At 38.0% G+C, this 18071-nt stretch overlaps 3 protein-coding genes across 5 annotated transcripts; all 3 read right to left on the bottom strand.

The window, feature by feature from the left end:
- Positions 1-1230: 1230 nt before the first annotated feature.
- Positions 1231-4376, bottom strand: LOC103440793 (monooxygenase 2-like). 2 transcript variants are annotated; one of them, XM_070822424.1, is made up of 7 exons: positions 4265-4376; positions 3799-4031; positions 3499-3645; positions 3047-3115; positions 2723-2888; positions 2328-2556; positions 1231-1950 (listed from the first exon to the last, which is right to left on the bottom strand). In XM_070822424.1, exons 2-7 carry the CDS (start codon positions 3873-3875, stop codon positions 1391-1393), a joined length of 1248 nt encoding a protein of 415 aa, XP_070678525.1. In that variant the 5' UTR covers positions 3876-4031; positions 4265-4376; the 3' UTR covers positions 1231-1390. The 2 variants fall into 2 exon arrangements, with proteins under 2 accessions (XP_070678525.1, XP_008377723.3); XM_008379501.4 differs by lacking the exon at positions 4265-4376 and having other exon boundaries at positions 3799-4173.
- A 760-nt stretch (positions 4377-5136) lies between these two features.
- On the bottom strand, positions 5137-7793 carry LOC103440876 (monooxygenase 2-like). 2 transcript variants are annotated; one of them, XM_029102205.2, is made up of 6 exons: positions 7599-7793; positions 7285-7431; positions 6855-6923; positions 6492-6657; positions 6127-6355; positions 5137-5831 (listed from the first exon to the last, which is right to left on the bottom strand). In XM_029102205.2, exons 1-6 carry the CDS (start codon positions 7670-7672, stop codon positions 5272-5274), a joined length of 1245 nt encoding a protein of 414 aa, XP_028958038.2. In that variant the 5' UTR covers positions 7673-7793; the 3' UTR covers positions 5137-5271. The 2 variants fall into 2 exon arrangements, with proteins under 2 accessions (XP_028958038.2, XP_070678526.1); XM_070822425.1 differs by having other exon boundaries at positions 7516-7606.
- Positions 7794-8907: 1114 nt separating this feature from the next.
- Positions 8908-17931, bottom strand: LOC103440796 (uncharacterized). Its single transcript, XM_029102206.2, has 14 exons — positions 17692-17931; positions 16527-17173; positions 12978-13059; positions 12816-12872; positions 12375-12430; positions 11627-11861; positions 11352-11435; positions 10978-11052; positions 10415-10498; positions 10072-10136; positions 9757-10000; positions 9568-9656; positions 9375-9489; positions 8908-9291 (listed from the first exon to the last, which is right to left on the bottom strand). Exons 2-14 carry the CDS (start codon positions 17102-17104, stop codon positions 9250-9252), a joined length of 1806 nt encoding a protein of 601 aa, XP_028958039.1. The 5' UTR covers positions 17105-17173; positions 17692-17931; the 3' UTR covers positions 8908-9249.
- Positions 17932-18071: the final 140 nt, after the last annotated feature.

Below are 18071 nucleotides of genomic sequence, written 5' to 3' on the forward strand. Positions count from 1 at the left end.
TAATAATCAAATCCAATCCAAATCATCCAATATTCATAAAATTTAATATTAGAATTCCTAATGTGCATGTTGTGGAATTCTCTACTGGGGATGGCATAGCCTTAAATAAAGTTAAGGGCGGGGTTCAAACAAGAAAAGATTTACGGTAGATACCTAGGCACCCAAAGACGAGGAATGGCGTAGTAAGCGACGAAATGCTTTGGGGAGTTGATTTACGCAACATTTTAACGCTAAAATTTATGTAGCATGGAATAATTTTCCCGTAATTTATGGCGGCAATTGGACATGTCATTGTGGGATGATGACGAATGGGATTACGATTGGGATGACATACTAAGGACAAGTGACACTAACAACAACCAACTTTCAACCTTATTGCCCTTTTAGATTTTGTGCAAGGGGCTTGTAGATAATGATTAAGAAAACTCCATCTTGCTGTTTTGCCCTCGAAATTCCGACATGTACATACTGAATATATCTACGCTTCTTGAATTTAAGCTTGTTATCAAAATTGACTAAAAATATGATTGTGGAAAAGGTTTATAGGGCAACTATGAAGGATAATTTTGTCATAATGGGATATTGGGATTACTTTTCGAATAAATTGTAGCTATGATCCCTTAACTTTAACTCAATTGGAGCAATGGTCCCTCAACTAAAAATCCATTATCATTGGTCCCTCAACTTTAATTCAATTGGAGAAATGATCCCTTAACTTTAACCCAATTGTAGCAATGGTCCTTCCAACATAACTCGTTTTGACAAAAAATTTGACGTAGTTAACAAAAATGACCATAATTACACACTTTGATGAGTTGAGAGACCCTAATTATATAAATGGTTATTATTTTGACGAAATTGATGAAAAAACTTATAGCTACACATTTTGATAAGTTGATGGACCAATGGTAATGAATTTTTAGTTGAGAGACCATTGCTTCAATTTGATTAAAGTTGAGGGACCATTGCTACAATTTACTCTTACTTTTCTTTGGTGGAAGCCATAAGCCATAGTGGCATTACAATTTGGAGGAGATAGGCGGCAATCAAATTGCAATAATTCCACAAAATGCTTTATGTTATTAGCAGTTGAGCACTAGGATAATTAATATTCTCGGTTTAAACTCAGTCTGGCGGTATTCCTCTTCTTAATGTTGAAAAAGTCTCAAGTTCGAATTTTCTTTGCGGTTGAAGTTGAAAACGAAAAATTAAACTAAACTTAGTCACAAATGTCTAATATAATTGTGATATAATATGATTAAAACTCTTTTTCATACTAGTGACAAAATTACAAGTAGGGTAAGAAAGGTCTTTTACTAATATAATTGCAATATAAGCAAGATTACTTGGAAGTCAAATGAAAATTAATATACAGAAGAACTGCATTGTTTTAAGAGATGCTGAGCTTCCCACAATCAAAATCAGACTTCTTCAACAGCAACCCAGCAAGAATTGGAGCCAGATATTTGTCCCTCAAAAAGTTCATGATTTTCCCATCACTCTCTTGAAAAAAACCAACCACTAAAGCTGTGCTGATCAGATCAAAGCTTCTCCATCTCCTCTCAGTAGCATACTTCTTCAACCCCGTCTCAATCCTCTCATATTCTTCCTTTCCTTCTTCACCCGCCTTATCTTTTGTTTCGTGCCGTGAGCTCTTCAACAAGGCCTCACCGAGACACCTTGCCAACACAACACCGTCTTCCAATGCAGCGCACCCGCCTTGGCCAATGTCCGGGGTCATGGGGTGGAGCGCGTCTCCTGCAACGCAAACATTGCCTTTGCTGATGTTTCCCCATAGAATCTCCCAAGGATGTCTATATCTCAATGGAGAGGATACAAAAGCATCCAGTTCGGTGTTTTCTACTACAGCCTTTACTTTATCGGGTATCTTTCCGAGCTTGCTTAACATGTATTGCTTCAGTTGACCTGGGTTCTCTTCTAGCTCTTTCTCTACAAGACATGAAGAATTAGCAAAAAAAACGTGACACACACATTGATAGTTTCTGAATTGCAACGAGAATGTGACACACATTTGACATTTTTTCTAGTTCTCTCTACAAGACATGAAAAATAAATAAATAAAAGTGACACACATTTGACATCTTTTCTTAACAAGTGATATTATTCTTTAAAATAGTCTAAACAACGGGGAGAAAATTTGAACTCGGGTGCAGAAAGGGAACGCATTCGCTCTACATAGTAGCAGAAAATACAGTTTGAATTGAGAACAAAAATACTTACTTTCAAGGATGATTGAGAGCCAAAACTTTTGGCTTAAATAATAGGAAGTAAGCAAAAAAGTCTGAAAATTGGTGTGAGATGCTTACCTTGGCTGGTAGGAGCCCAAGTGTAGTACCAATGAACAGTTTTATCATCACAAGGGATTACACCATATCTAATACCATTTCCAAAGAACTTCATAAATATGGGATCAAAACCATGGCTGCTCTTGAAGTTGGCAAGGCCTCGGATGGCAGATCTCCCTGTAAACGCCGGCTGCTTGAACCCTAGCCATTTAGCAACCACGGAGTTCACTCCATCACACCCAACTAAGACCTATTCAATCACGGCATTGATGTATAAGCAGTTAGATCAAAAGATACCTATACATAGAGTTCAAAAAACTAGAGCGTGGAACCTAAAACTAATTGATAGCGATGAAGAGGAAACACAGTAAGGCAAGGCTCTACATTCCCTATGTGGGATATGCTCTCAACAATACCTTGGCCTTGAGGATGGTTCCATCAGCAAGATGCACCAGCTTCAAGTAGCCTGATTCGTCAATGGAAACCACCTTGGATGAAAACCTAATGGTGCCACTAGGGAGTTCATCTGCAAGGGCTTCCAAAAGCAATCTCCTTTTCACGCGACGAACTTCATGATCTCCGCTGCACATCATGGTAAAATCTCAATTATATCTGAGCATGCTTGCATCAAGAAGCTGGAGAACGATGTTGGGGGGCTGAAAAGCATGCGAAAAAGGAGATGCAGCAACTGGAGGAATGTAAGCTATTGAGGGGATTAAGTATATATTTGGAAAACTTACTTCTTTCCCTTGGCCTTAAATGACATCTCAAACACAGGAAGCCCAGAAATTGTTGAGGAAGTCACATTCCTGCATTCACAGCACCGTTCAGTTCCGTGCCAAAAAAAGCATCACACGGAATCATTTCTACACTGCCTGCTGAAATAATTTTACTTATTCATCAAACAAAAGGGTATATAATTTATGTCACTTATTCATTTTTGATACTATATATCGAAATTAATTCGCACATGAACAAAATAGTTCAAAAGGAGATGGATCGAATATAAGGCCGGAGGCAGAGACTGCGTTCTGTTGTATATGTATGTGTGATCTCAAGGTGTCAAGGCACGCACCAAAACAGGCGTTCATGAGGGTTTAGATTGATTGACCATTGGATAACATAACATATCAAAACTGTCCACAACAAGTAGTTATAAGAAAGAGATGAGGTAGGGTCGGAATATAATTACCCACGAAGTGCCCCATGTTGTTGGCGAAGAGTATCACCAGTGCCAAGGGCATCCAAGGCCTTCCATGCATTTGTCCATGTTGTTAAAGTAAACCCGGTCGTCCTCAAACTATCCGACGATTCTAAAACTAAGCTCCGAATCCCCAGCCTGCAGCAAAAACAAAATTAATTTTGCTTATTGCTTGCAGTCTGAGTGAACATATTTGCAATTAATCATATTAACAAGTTTTGGTACATAGTAGTAATTAAAACATATTATTATCCAGATCAATCTGAAAACTTGAAGAGAGAGAGAGAGAACCTGTGAAGCCCCAAGGCTGCAGAAAGACCAGCAATTCCAGCTCCAACAATTACAACACTTTCTTCTACTACTTCCATGAGTGATGATATTATTGACGCCGTTTCGGAGTTGCTCTGTTGGATGGTTATTCAATAAGTTGGATTACAGTACAAGATCAACGGAAGGTGGGATTTGACGATTCCAAGGGGAAGTAGAGAGATTGATGGTGTCTGAAACTCTACTTTCGCAAACATCTGTGTGTTTTCGAAGAGAACAAGATAGAAAATAAAGAAATCTTAAATTATTTTGTGGGATGAATCTCAGTTATTACCTCAACTTTTTTAGTTTTCAACATTTAATTCATAAAGTTTTTTTCATTTCAGAATAATACATAAAATCATAATTTTGGAACACTTTCATACATCCCTTAAGTAAATAGTATCAGAATAGTATCAGGTTCAAAGGAGAAAAGGTTTACAGTAGATACCATGGCATCCAGCCACGAGGAATGGCATAGTAAGTGACGAAATGCTTTGGGAAGTTTATTTACGCATCATTTTAATGCTAAAATTTATGTAGCATGGAAGAATTTTTCCATAATTTGCGGCGGCAATTGGATATGTCATTGTGGGATGATGACGAATGGGATTACGATTGGGATGAACACTAAGGACAAGTGACACTGACAACAACGAACTTTCAACCTTACTACCCTTTTAGATTTTGTGAAAAGGGCTTGTAGATAATGATTAAGAAAAAAGAAACTAATGAAAATGGTTTTAAAACTTTGAGTTTTAACGGTAAGGACAAAATAAAGGATAAAGTGAATAGTATCAGGTTTGACTTTTTAGTGTAAAAATGTGGTTTTTCATTAAAATGAACCGTACCTCGGGCTTTTCGTTAAAACTCCCTTAAGAAAACTCCATCTTGCTGTTTTGCCCTCGAAATTCCGAGTTCATATACATATTGAATATGTCTACGCTTCTTGAATTTAAGCTTGTTATCAAAATTGACTATGATAAATGAAAAATATGATTGTGGAAAAGGTTTATAGGGCAACTATGAAGGATAATTTTGTCATAATGGGATATTGGGATTACTTTTCTTTGGTGGAAGCCATAAGCCACAATTTGGAGGAGATAGGTGGCAATCAAACTGCAATAATTCCACAAAATGCTTTATGTTATTAGCAGTTGAGCACTAGGATAATTAATATTCTCGGTTTAAACTCAGTCCGGCGGTATTCCTCTTCTTAATGTTGAAAAAGTCTCAAGTTCGAATTTTCTTTGCGGTTGAAGTTGAAAACGAAAAATTAAACTAAACTTAGTCACAAATCTCTAATATAATTGTGATATAATATGATTAAAACTCTTTTTCATAGTAGTGACAAAATTACAAGTAGGGTAAGAAAGGTCTTTTACTAATATAATTCCAATATAAGTAAGATTACTTGGAAGTCAAATGAAAATTAATATACAGAAGAACTACATTGTTTTAAGAGATGCTGAGCTTCCCACAATCAAAATCAGACTTCTTCAACAGCAACCCAGCAAGAATTGGAGCCAGATATTTGTCCCTCAAAAAGTTCATGATTTTCCCATCACTCTCTTGAAAAAAACCAACCACTAAAGCTGTGCTGATCAGATCAAAGCTTCTCCATCTCCTCTCAGTGGCATACTTCTTCAACCCCGTCTCAATCCTCTCATATTCTTCCTTTCCTTCTTCACCCGCCTTATCTTTTGTTTCGTGCCGTGAGCTCTTCAACAAGGCCTCACCGAGACACCTTGCCAACACAACACCGTCTTCCAATGCAGCGCACCCGCCTTGGCCAATGTCCGGGGTCATGGGGTGGAGCGCGTCTCCTGCAACGCAAACATTGCCTTTGCTGATGTTTCCCCATAGAATGTCCCAAGGATGTCTATATCTCAATGGAACGGATACAAAAGCATCCAGTTCGGTGTTTTCTACTACAGCCTTTACTTTATCGGGTATCTTTCCGAGCTTGCTTAACATGTATTGCTTCAGTTGGCCTGGGTTCTCTTCTAGCTCTTTCTCTACAAGACATGAAGAATTAGCGAAAAATGTGACACACATTGATACAGTTTCTGAATTGCAACGAGAATGTTGTCTGAGATGCTAAGTCATGGTATGAAACATTGTCACGTTTGTCTTATTCGTAGTTTTTGTAGTGAGATTGAAAGCTGAAAACAATTTCTGAAGCACATTCTCTACATTAATGTGGTAGAAACGATGCAAAACCTACAAATCCGCTCTAACTTTGAGCCTTCAAGGTATTGAAAGGAAGCACGGAAGCAAATAAGTCTCGAGATTTTGTGAAAGGTTAATTACCTTGGCTGGAGGGAGACCAAGTAATGAACCAATAAACATTTTTATCATCGCAGGGGATGGCGCCCGATCTAATACCACTTCCAAAGTACAGCATAAACAAAGGATCAAACCCGTGACTGCTCTTGAAGTTGGCATAACCTCTAACAGCAGATCTTCCCGTAAAGGCAGGCTGCTTGAAGCCAAGCCATTTTGCCACCAGAGAGTTCACTCCATCACACCCTACCAAGACCTATATATTCATTTCAATCAAAGCATTGATATCACATGCAATTAGAGTTAGGTTGTCAGCACAATGCAAACTAGTCATGGTTTGTCTTTACGAAGAGGAAAAAGTAGCGATAAAAAGGCGAGAGAAGTCTACCTACCTTGGCTTTAAGGACGGTGCCATCAGCGAGATGCACCAGCTTAAATAAGCCTGATTCATCAATGGAAACCACCTTGGACGAGAACCTGATGGTGCCATTTGGGAGTTCATTTGCTAGGGCTTCCAACAACAAGTTCCTTTTCACGCAACGAACTTCATGGTCTCCGCTGCGTGTCATTTACAATCTCAATCATATGGAATACTTGAATTGCATGTTACAAGTAGGGAACTAGCAATACAAATAAAATAAATATACACGTGATATTCCATTGGGGTTCAAAGCAAAGAACAACATCTGGGGGTTGAAATGAATGCAGAAGGAAAAGTACGGTTACAGAGGAGACAGCTACATATGTAAACTTACTGTTTTCCTTTGGCATCAAATGACATCTGAAACGTTTGAAGCCCTGTAATTCTCGAGGATGTTACATTCCTGCGTTCGAAACTCTGCAATCAGTTTCATGCATATATCTCGATGTAAAACAGCAAGTACTAAAAAATTCTGACTAGGAGTCATTGTCTACCGTCTGAGCAAGATTGGTAAAAAAATACTAGCTAGCTAGCTAGACTATCAAAGGCAAGTGTTGATCAACTTTTGGACATGGCCACTCAAACGAAACAATGCTTATAAAGAGTCGAACTTTAAAAGGAGCAATGTTCTCTTGCTAGACGGATTGATATGTTACGTTGTTACACAGTGAACAATGCGTTTAAACAAGCATATGTTTGATCGATAATCGAAAAACATAACATGTTAAACTGTATGTCAAAGAATGTTGTGAAAACACAATTACCCATCAAGCGTGACATGTTGTTGGCGAAGTGAATCGCCAATACCAAGGGCATCCAAGGCTTTCCAGGCGTTTGTCCATGTTGTGAGTGCAAACCCTGTTGTCCTCAAACTATCAGATGACTCCAGCACTAAGCTTCTAATGCCCAGCCTGTGCACCAAAAATTTCAATTTTCCTTATAAATCATAGCCAAGCAAACAGTCCACAGAGGAGCAAATTAAGCCAATATGATACCCAAATTGTTTTTCGGATACCATGCATTTGTCTTGTGTGTGCGAGCGAGAGAGAGAGAGAGAGAGAGAGAGAGAGAGAGAAACCTGTGAAGTCCTAAGGAAGTGGCGAGGCCAGAAAGTCCAGCTCCCACAATGACAACGTCTTCTGCTATTTCCATTCAGCTTTTTGCTTTCACTTCTACTCTCTATTTTTGATGTATGTGTGTGTGTGTATATATATATATGTATGTATGTATGTATATGTGTGCAAAAAAAAGAAGAATGAAATTATGAGATGGATGGATGGATGGATGGATGGATGGATGGATGTATGTGTGGCTATATTTGATAGGCATGATCGAGTTGACGAAAGGGCTGACGTCAATAGTAGTGTTTGGCTTCACTTTCCCCTTCTTGTATTATTGATTGCCTTTCTCACACGAAAGAGAAAATCAGGAGGCGGAGGCAAAATCAGATTAAATGATCATTTTTTTAAAAGTAATGATTTATTAGGAGCGCTTTTATTAGAATCATTTTTTAAAAAGTAATGATTTTAGGAACCGGACCCTCTGTGGACCCAAATGAACTTTGCCTTGAGATCAAATGATCCGAGCCATTGAAATCTGATCCAACTGCTACAAACAAGGAGCCCCTAAAAGTTATAATAATTGTAACCGTTGGATCAAATTTCAATGTTCCGAATCATTTTGATCATTGGACTCAATTCCTTTGGGTTTAGAGGGGATCCGGTTCCATGATTTAAACTAAATTTACAAACAAATGATGCGTCAACAATAGAAAATAAGCACGTTAATCAATGTTTAAGTAATAATCAAATCATCAACAATCACATCATTTGATTTAAAAATTTTGATCACCAAAACATTATCATTTCTGAAAATGTATTTGAAAGTGCGTTGTGAAGTAGTTCTTTTGATTGTCGTAAAGTGTTTTTAGCTTTTCCAAAAGCTGTACAGGAGGCACTATAAAACCCCTAATAAAATAAGAAAATTGTTGTTGGCACTCAAAAAATTTCATTTTACACTCCAAACATTTTATAATTAGAAAGACAAATACACTTATGAAAAGTAATAAAAATTTTAGAGCACTAATCACAGTTGTCTTAAATAATCGCTACCAAATACTTTGTAGTAATTTGAGGGATTAGCAGCCATTTCCGAGTAGCCGAACAGAAAAGTCCTCATCCGCAGACATTTTCGCCACGACTCTAATTACGTTTTGGCAGAAACTAGTGTCAAACGGGAACCCTTGTTCTTTTAGTCAGGTGAACAAAAATCAGAGTTACACCATTTCAGCTACAAGCCTACAAGCCCCATTTCTCTGACCCAAAAACTACATTTCGATGTCCAATTTTCTTCAGCTTGTCAAGTGTGAAACTTTCATAACGACAGAATATTTGAAATCCTTCTTTACTAGCAAATACAGGACCTCAGCCATGAGGCAATTTACTGAACAAATCTAGTTACAGCACCCCATCCATTAACCAAGACCAAAACAAAAACGCAAACTGGAAAATTCAACAAATGAGAACGTCAATCGTTCTACAAACCCGTATTCTGTAAACTGACACTGGCTGTAAACATTTCCAAGTTACCTAATGACATCCCTTCTTCTTTCGGACAGCCCTTGCGATAACAATTCATTAAAACGCTCGCACGAAAATTGGACCAAAATTTAAAGGTTACCGCCAAGGCATACACACACCGGCTACTTTTTCTACATTTGCTACCTTATCCTATCTGCTTTCCGGGAATTTAGCCTCGTAGGTCTGGGGCAACTGCACGAATAAACAGACATTCTCATAAAACAGAATACGAAGCAAAATCAATGACATATGTGGTCACCAAAAATATGAATTACCATGAACGTTGCCTCGATCATCTTTCCAGCAAACCACCTTCCATGGAGAACATGCCGAGCACTAATAGCAGCTTGTGTATTTTCAAATCGCAAGTACACATGTCCAGCAGTATTCCTGCTTATTGACAAGAATGTGAGTTAGATGTATACAATAGAGCGGAAGGGCCATACAAATAATGCAAATAAATCTTACTTGTCCACATATATATGCTTCAAAGTACCGTATTTCGAACACTCATCCTGAACATCATCTTTAATGTCCAAGTCAAAGTTTGGTTCCGACTGCTCAAAAACCAAGACAAGAAGTTAAATAAACGGTATAGAAGAAAATTTGAAAAAGAATCAGAAAAATCTATATTTATCAAAGGAATCCACCACCAACCTCAGCTGTGGGATCAAACATATTTTTCAACAGTAAACATTCGCTTGGAACACCAATTGTGTCTACAGAAGGAAGAGTAGCTGTCGGAATTTGAAGCCCTGCAACACCAAGTCCGGCAAAACCAGGAATAGAGGCAATGGGAGGAACAAGAGAAGAAACCACCGGTGCAGCTCCCAGGATTGGTGCCATCGGTAAGGAAACGCCTGCGCTATTGACAACAGGTGTGCCTAAGGGACCAGCAATACTGCAAGCAAAGCCAATGTAAGACTAATGAAAACAAATCAAAATACACTAACGTGCTCAGAGAAGACAAACCTTGGTGCAGTTCCACTACGGTCCAATTTCTGCATGAGCATGGCTCGAGAGCGCGCATTCAATGACTGTTAAGATTATCAAAACATGTCAAGTACCTTCAATTAGGTCAAGCAAAAAATTATGCAGTACAGATACTCTTTAGTAATCTCATTCTATTCCAAACTGCCCATTCTTTGTAGTGCTGATGTCAACAATGGCTTGCAAGGCAATGTACAAATTTCTAGTTAAAGCAACAAGAAGGGAAAAAAAACACCGAAACCAGTAAACATTAACATAATTCATGAATGGTGTGTTATTTTGAATTATCAAGCACAAGCCATCTGAAATAAGCGATATTACTAACCAAGCCACCGCCTTCATCATCATCAAAATCACCAGCATTTGCTCCAAGATCTTGCATTCCAGCTTGGTCTGTAACAGCTGACACCTAAATAAATAAATAAATGAGGTAAATAAGCAACAGTCTAAGTGCCCCTCTGATCCATCCAGTTAAAATCAAAATGATAGCAGTTAACTGACACATCACCACAAAACATTCAAATATTTTGAATCACAAAAGCAAAAAGGCTTTTGCACTAATTTAAGACAATAGTCACAATACTAATGGTATCATCAATTAGTGCTGGTAGTTATCTAAATAATTACGTGCACCATTAATGTGAACATACCACATCATTTATGTGCTACTCAATGTGCATATTAAGAAAACCTGAGCAAATACGCTATCACATAGTATAAGCATCACTAATTGACCAGCTGAGATGAACAAACATACCAAGCACCACTCATGCCACTATAAGCATCAAACTACCACACGGCCTAATTAATGAAATTGGAAAGAGTACACAACGCAAGCATATCTTTTGGAGAAAGAAGTACAATAACAATATGATAAAGTGCCATTACCTTAATTACTCGACCTGCAATCTCCAATTGTCCATTCAAACTCAGAGAATTTCTAGCATCTTCAAGACGTGCAAACTGCATGCAAGTAACTGATTCAATGAATTTGATTTATCCAATAAACTTGCACATAAAGCATCTGATAAGGACAACTGGAAAGGAATTGGTGTGATATGCTGCAATAAATAAAAGAGAAAGGGAGAGAGAGAGATGGGGGGGGGGGGTGCAAATAGACTTTTTTTTTTTTGGGTGGGGATGGGGTGGGATTTTAAAGCCAATTCTAATCTCCAACTGAAGCTATAATGAACCGCCATACAGACAGATATGCTTATTTTATATCCACAGTTGGTTAAGATGCAAGTTCTAGTAAAACAGACCTGCACAAATCCAAAACCTTTGCAGTTATTAGTTTCATCAAGAGGCAACTGAACCAGTTCTACAGGACCAAATGCTCCAAAAACCTGTATACATATCAAATATTAAAGGTTCAAATAATCAAGCGAGCCAAACTGCAAAAAACAGCAATACTTCCAAAAAAAAAAAAAAAAAGAACTGTGAACAAAAGTGCTCAAAAAAATTATCACCAAGAGCAAGCTCGATTATGTAACATAATGAGACTCCAACATGAGAATCAAGTCACAAAAGTACTCACCTGGCGGAGATCATCTTCTTTTATATTGCTATGGAGATTTCCAACATACAGCCTTCTAGCTCCACCAGAATATGGGCCTATCATCCCACCTGGTCCAGTGACAACAGATGTTGTTGACTGAACTAGATTCTTCTCAGCCTCTGATGGCTTCACCATCACTGGTTGACCAAGAAGAGGCTGACCAGAGAGTGCGATCGCCATAGGTACTGACATCGCATCATAAAACTCAATATACCTGCAAACTAGACAACATTAGATTCTTGAATGATTTAAACCTAACTGCCCATACAGATACATGTTAGCTAGATTTTACTGCAAGTTCCAAACATAGTTTACATAAGAGGAGAGAAAAATGTCCTTTTTATGATCATTTGACCAGCTGGAATAACTACACTATATGCATTGCATTTAGACAAAGCAGATCTGTATCATTGTAAATTTCCCATGATGATGGTGCAAAATTCTAACATTGTGTATGATCTAATGAAGCCACGTACTGTACAATAAAATGTAAATAAGGAATGTAAGCCCCTTGAGAAGGAAGAACTGGCAGCCATTCCAAAACCAAATTCCAACAGTGATCAATCGACTTTGAACAGGATAGTCTTATTTGCACATAAATGCATCCATAGCTTCTTGTCAACAAAACCAAATGACTTTAAACTTTCACACCATCTTAAACCCTATAATTTAACTCAATTTCTCTTAATGACCACAGCTTTTGCCACCAAGATAGACAAAAACCTACCCAACTCCCTTTGAACGTCTTGAATTGCGGTCCATAATAAGACGTACATCGCGGACCTGAAACACAAATCAGAGCTATTATATAAACAGTGACAGAAATACACTTACAACTACAGCCACAGAAACGCTTAATTAGAATATCAAATCATTATGGGTTTCCAGGTTATCAGTTTAGTTAAAGCAAGGACTGAATCAACAGCAAATTTAAACTGTCTAGAATATGGTAAAAGATACAGTTCCTCAGTACATCTTTCTAGCATGTATGTTTATATGTTAGATGCTAAGCTGTTTTTGTTACAAATATTGCAATTACATAATTAATATAAGGTACAAAATATAATGCATTCAAACCAAGAAGTCCCTTTAGCTAAAAGGTGTAGAATCTTTACCGTCTATGATTTGTTAAATGAACATGATATGGATAAATGTGAAATGTACAAACCTTCCCAGCCCTTGAGAAGAACTCATATACATCTCTTTCATCTGCCTTCAGACAAATCTGTCAAATTTGTTCACCAAAAGTTGTTGTTAAGACATAAGAATCTGGAAGATAGAACTTTTACCATAACACAACAGAATGCATATACCAACGTATTTGCTATACCTGATACGCAAATACTGTCCTCTGATCTCTTTCAGGATCAGCCTCAGGTTCTGTCCCTTCTTCCTTTTTGTCTTTATGTCTTCTGCAACACAAAAATGAGAAATTGACAAACAATTGTATTGTTATTGACAAAACATTAATGTCTGGAAAATACGTCCAGGAAGAACATGTAAAGATCAAACATAAAGCATCCTCGGATCCTGAAATTGATCAAAATAAAATCGCTTAATTTGGTAAAGAAAACAACCTGAATGATACATAGAAAGGATTCTGTTATCAAATATATAATAAAAACCAACCTGGAGTACAACATGTCAATTGAGTGAAATTAGAATATTGACGCTAATTACTAAGAAGGTAATGCATGCAATCCAACTTCAAAAAATGGATTAACAGATTGGTACCTTCTATGCACAATATAATGTTAAATGAAACAGCACCATCAAGTTGTATGGATGGCGGTACCAAAGGACCTAGTTGCAATTATTTGGAACCTGTTAGAAGCACTTGTCCCAGAAAAAGAATCACAAACACACAAAGCAAAGTGATAACCCTATAAACTGAAAACACATACTATATCTACTTGCAGTCACACCCAAACGTCACTTTAAAATGACGCAATTTTTTTAACCGTGACTCTCATAAAGAGCCTGAAAAATACCAATTTCCAAAGTGAGACCTGTAAGATGAGCAATCTGCATAAATTTCTAATATCAGGGAATAAAAGCTTGTATGTGAGTATAAATTTTTGTACATATACACAGACACATTGGGTAAAATAATAGCAGGTATCTAAGCTTGCAAAAAGGTCACAAAAGTCCTCTCCAGCACCAATGATCACAAAAGAAGAAGAAAAATATCTTCCAAAGGTCGCAAAGGTCAGCCTAACCCTAAAGGCAAGCAATCAAACACGTGAAAATAACAGTACATATATACACTAAGAAAATAACAGCCAATAGTAACCACTGTAAACTGAATTTCCCACAAGAATCAGAAGATGAGGTGCTTCTCTAAGCAAAGCCCATCTCTCCCCCCACCAGCATTTCTGCAACAGAATAAATATAATTAAGCAACGGAGTTCAGAGGGTGACGATAACGAAAAGCATTACATGACATCACCACCGTGGTCAAATTCTCGAACATTGAACCCTCAATCTTGCTTTGCAAGCTTCTAAATAGAGTCCACAAAGTTTAGAAGAAACATTTAAGACCCATGACCTGAGCTGTGCCTGGCCCAATTGCCAGAAAGACCATCTGATGATTGCTCTAGCATATCTGCGAGTTCCCAGAATCTAGTGTTCAATATTCAGAATTTCTAATGGTGTTAAATACAAGTAACTTATGAAGCTAAGTATGACTAACTGAGAATATTCATTTATACAATAGCATGAACCCACTTATCCAAGCTGGAAAACACTTGGGAGGAAAGAAATAACAATCTATGGCACAGAAAAGGTGACTATATGTTCAAGATGGATACAGTTCCACATCCAGCACAGAACCCATGTGAAACTAGGCTGAATAAAAACAAAAGGCAAGCAACTTATCAAACTGTTGAGCAATCAGAGACTACAAATAAGTACACAACTGGTTCACTGTTAAGCAATTTTTAAAAGTCGAAGGCGAGCCAAGGCGTTTCATGAATACCCTCGCCTAGGCGATAGCCTCACAGTACCTAAAATTATTATAGTACTTAATATATGTAATTATAAAATATAATAATTTGTAAAACAATCAAGCATGGATGTCAAGCAATCAAATATTTGACCATTATTATTATTTCTCAAATTCACACCATAAAGTCATAATAAACTAATAGAAACTAAGTTGGAAACATTAAATTAGCATGAATTTTATAAAAACCCTGCCCAAAACAACGTTGTTTTGGGTTTGGGTTTTTTACAAAAAAAAAAATTCGAAGGCCCAGGTCGCCTAGGCGCTAGCTTAGGCATTTAGGCTAGTCTATAGTCCACTCCTGCTGGGCAGAGGCGTTTTCTTCATAGCCCCACCCCAGAAAAACTAGTTTTTTGAAACACTGCTGTCAAGTGAGTTGACCACATCGCAAAAAGAAAGAAAGTTAGTTACCAAAACGTAGCTGGACATATGCAATTTTTTTTTCTGCAGACAGAGTCTCCATTAACTTAAAATGTTAATATAATGAACAGGATTCTCTTTTTGGCGGATAAATTTCTCCCCAAGGTTCTTACCAACACTATAAATGCAAAGCAGCTCACCAGCTCTCCAGTTTCAGAAACATCAAAAACAAAAAACTTAAATGAACTTCAATCTAGAAAATTGTATTAGCAATTTGGATCAGTTTAGCCTGAAACCCTAATCCTAATTCATGGGTTTGTGATGACATTGGGACACCACAGAGCAAATATAGCATATAATACACAAACACAACCATCCTAACCATCAGCCCTTTCCCAAAATTGTCATATTGATACTTAAGTGCACCGAGCAACACAACTACATTACCCAAACAACCAAAAATGCTGCCATTATAAATGGCACGTACAAGTGAGAGAAAGGGGTGGAGGAAAATACAGATGCCTGTCACAGGTCCAACACCTATGTAATCCACAACAATGTCACTCATGGAAAACAGCCCATTGAACTTGTTGCATACAAATATGCATACATACAAATGACGAAAAATAAAAAGAGCAAAACTAGAAGATGTTGACGCCACAAAAAGGTTTGGTAGGCACTAGTAACAAAAATTGCACCAACAAAATTCTGACTAAGGATTCTCAGTAAATGTCTTCGGCCTCGATAACAGATTTACACAAATTGTTCTTCCACCATAACTTTTTGAAGAGTGCTTGGTCCATGAATCATAATTTCAACAAATTGGGAACAGTGGCTGCTCACATTGTTCCAAGACATTTCAGAGGTCCAAAATTTAACATCAACCATACTTAGAGGTGCATTATTCTTTGAAGTATGTTATATTCTTTTGATCCTCAATTAAAAGCATAATACACTCCTGAACTGGTAAAACTAACATCCTTTAGATCCCTGATTTCATAAAATAGAAAGGCACTAGCATTATTCCAAAAGCAATCCCCTTGAAATGCATATCTAAAAAAAGGGCTGCGATGGTGTCTCATAAGAACTATTGTCTAAATCAACTGGGAACAGGAGAAGAGCTCCACCCAACATTTTATAAATAGGTACATGCATCCACTTCCAAAATAAGGCACGTTATTATGAGAAACAATAACATTTCCTCAAGTTTAATTAGTGCAATCCAATCCAAGTTTAGAGGGTAGAAAAACAAGTCAAAGATGCCTAAGTTGATACGTCTTCACCCAAGTAGCATATGAACTTTCTATAAAATGGAGTTCAGTATCTAAATTATGTTAAACTGCAAATAATTTAAGGTTCACTTATGCGGTTAATATGCACTAATAGTAATAAGCTCATGCAATGACTTTCCATCAGTAATCTCCACTGTGCTACAAAGGATGGTGGTTATCCATAAATAAACTATATAGCCTAACAAAGAATTTAACGGCTAAACTATATGAATCGAAAGAATACCTATTTTCTTTTTCCCGCTCCCTCAAATCCTTCTCCTTGTCTCTTTCTTTATGCTCCACCTCCCGGCTCCTTTCTCTTTCATCCCGATCACTTCGATGCCTTTCTGAATGGCTCCTGCTTCGACGTGACCGCTCTTTATCCTTCTCCCGGTCCCTGTCACCCTCGCGGTCACGTTCTCTCCTGTCTCTATCACGACCAGGATCCCGCTCTTTGTCTCTGTCCCTATCTCTCTCCTTACCATTTCTTTCCTCCCTTTCTCTGTCTTCCCTACCTCTATGATCCCGGCTACTTCTGTGGCGATCCTTTTCTCTGTCTCTTGACTGTGAGCGGTGACGAGAAGATCCCCTCTCTCTGTGTCGATCATTATCACGTTCACGTGACTCGTCTCCAGATTTTGAGCGCTTTGAGTGACGTTCCTCATCGTGACCTTTCTCGTCACCCTTGTGCTTTGAACTTCGGCTGCGACCTTTCTCTCCAGATTTCAATGTTTCCTCACCACCATTTGCAGGTTCCTTTGATTTCGGTGGTTCAGGATTTTCAACTGTTTTCTCTAAATAATCATACTCGTCAAAATCCATCAGACCTTTCTTCTAACCAGACAACGTAGCACGAATAACCTCACGGGTAAACCTCAGTTCTGGCGATATCTGCAACAATTCGGAAAAAATCAATGAACAAAACAATTAGTTTCTAAGCACTAGACCAGTAAGCCTGCAGTTATCCGAAAGTAACCAAATTTATACATTTTAAACTCTATAGTTTCTATATTTTGCACAAACCCAATGAACCCAATATAGAACCAAATTTTCAAAACATAATTCTCCAATAAACTGAGTTCTCATGAAACTATAGTTTCTCAAATTTCCAGATTTGTAACACCTCTAACAATTGAAGTAACCAAAACCTTCAATTTTACCCCATTTTAAACGAATTACCAATCCCAAAACCCTAAAAGCAGAGTTAAACAAAACTAAAGCAACTAAACCGTGCCCTAATTCGTAATTCCAGCCTAAATCATCTGGCGTTTGAGTTTCATCAGTTCCAAAACCGCAGCAAAACCTACAACAGTCCACGCTTCCCTTATACCATCTCCCAAACCCGTACCCTAAATTCATTAATAAACAAACATGGTGCTAGGGTTTTACGGCGAGCTCGAAATCTGTACCTCCAGTGGAGCTACAAGCAGAAGAAACGGCAAGAAGAAGGAGAAGGAGGAGGACGAAGAAGAATTGCAGTTGCAGAGACGCAGACGCAGACGAAGGAAGAGCTGACTGAGACTCTGTGTGGGTTTGAATTGAGAGCGGAGAGGATATGGTCCGAGCTTGAATTTGAGAGGGTGTGTCTCTCGCGCTCGCGCTAGGGCTAACTGTGTGTGCACTGGAAAAGGACGACAATTTGGGCGCCACGTGCTATATATACGACTTGGGGACCCGGTGTCATTTGGTTGCTTTGTTTTCACCGGGTTCGGAGCCTTGAATAACATATGGGTTTGGATCCACTTTAGCATAAGGGCCCCATTTCCAATTATGTCCCTTTGTTTTTCTT

The sequence above is a fragment of the Malus domestica genome, chromosome 05 (assembly GCF_042453785.1).
Source record: "Malus domestica chromosome 05, GDT2T_hap1".
Classification (NCBI taxonomy): Eukaryota; Viridiplantae; Streptophyta; class Magnoliopsida; order Rosales; family Rosaceae; genus Malus; species Malus domestica.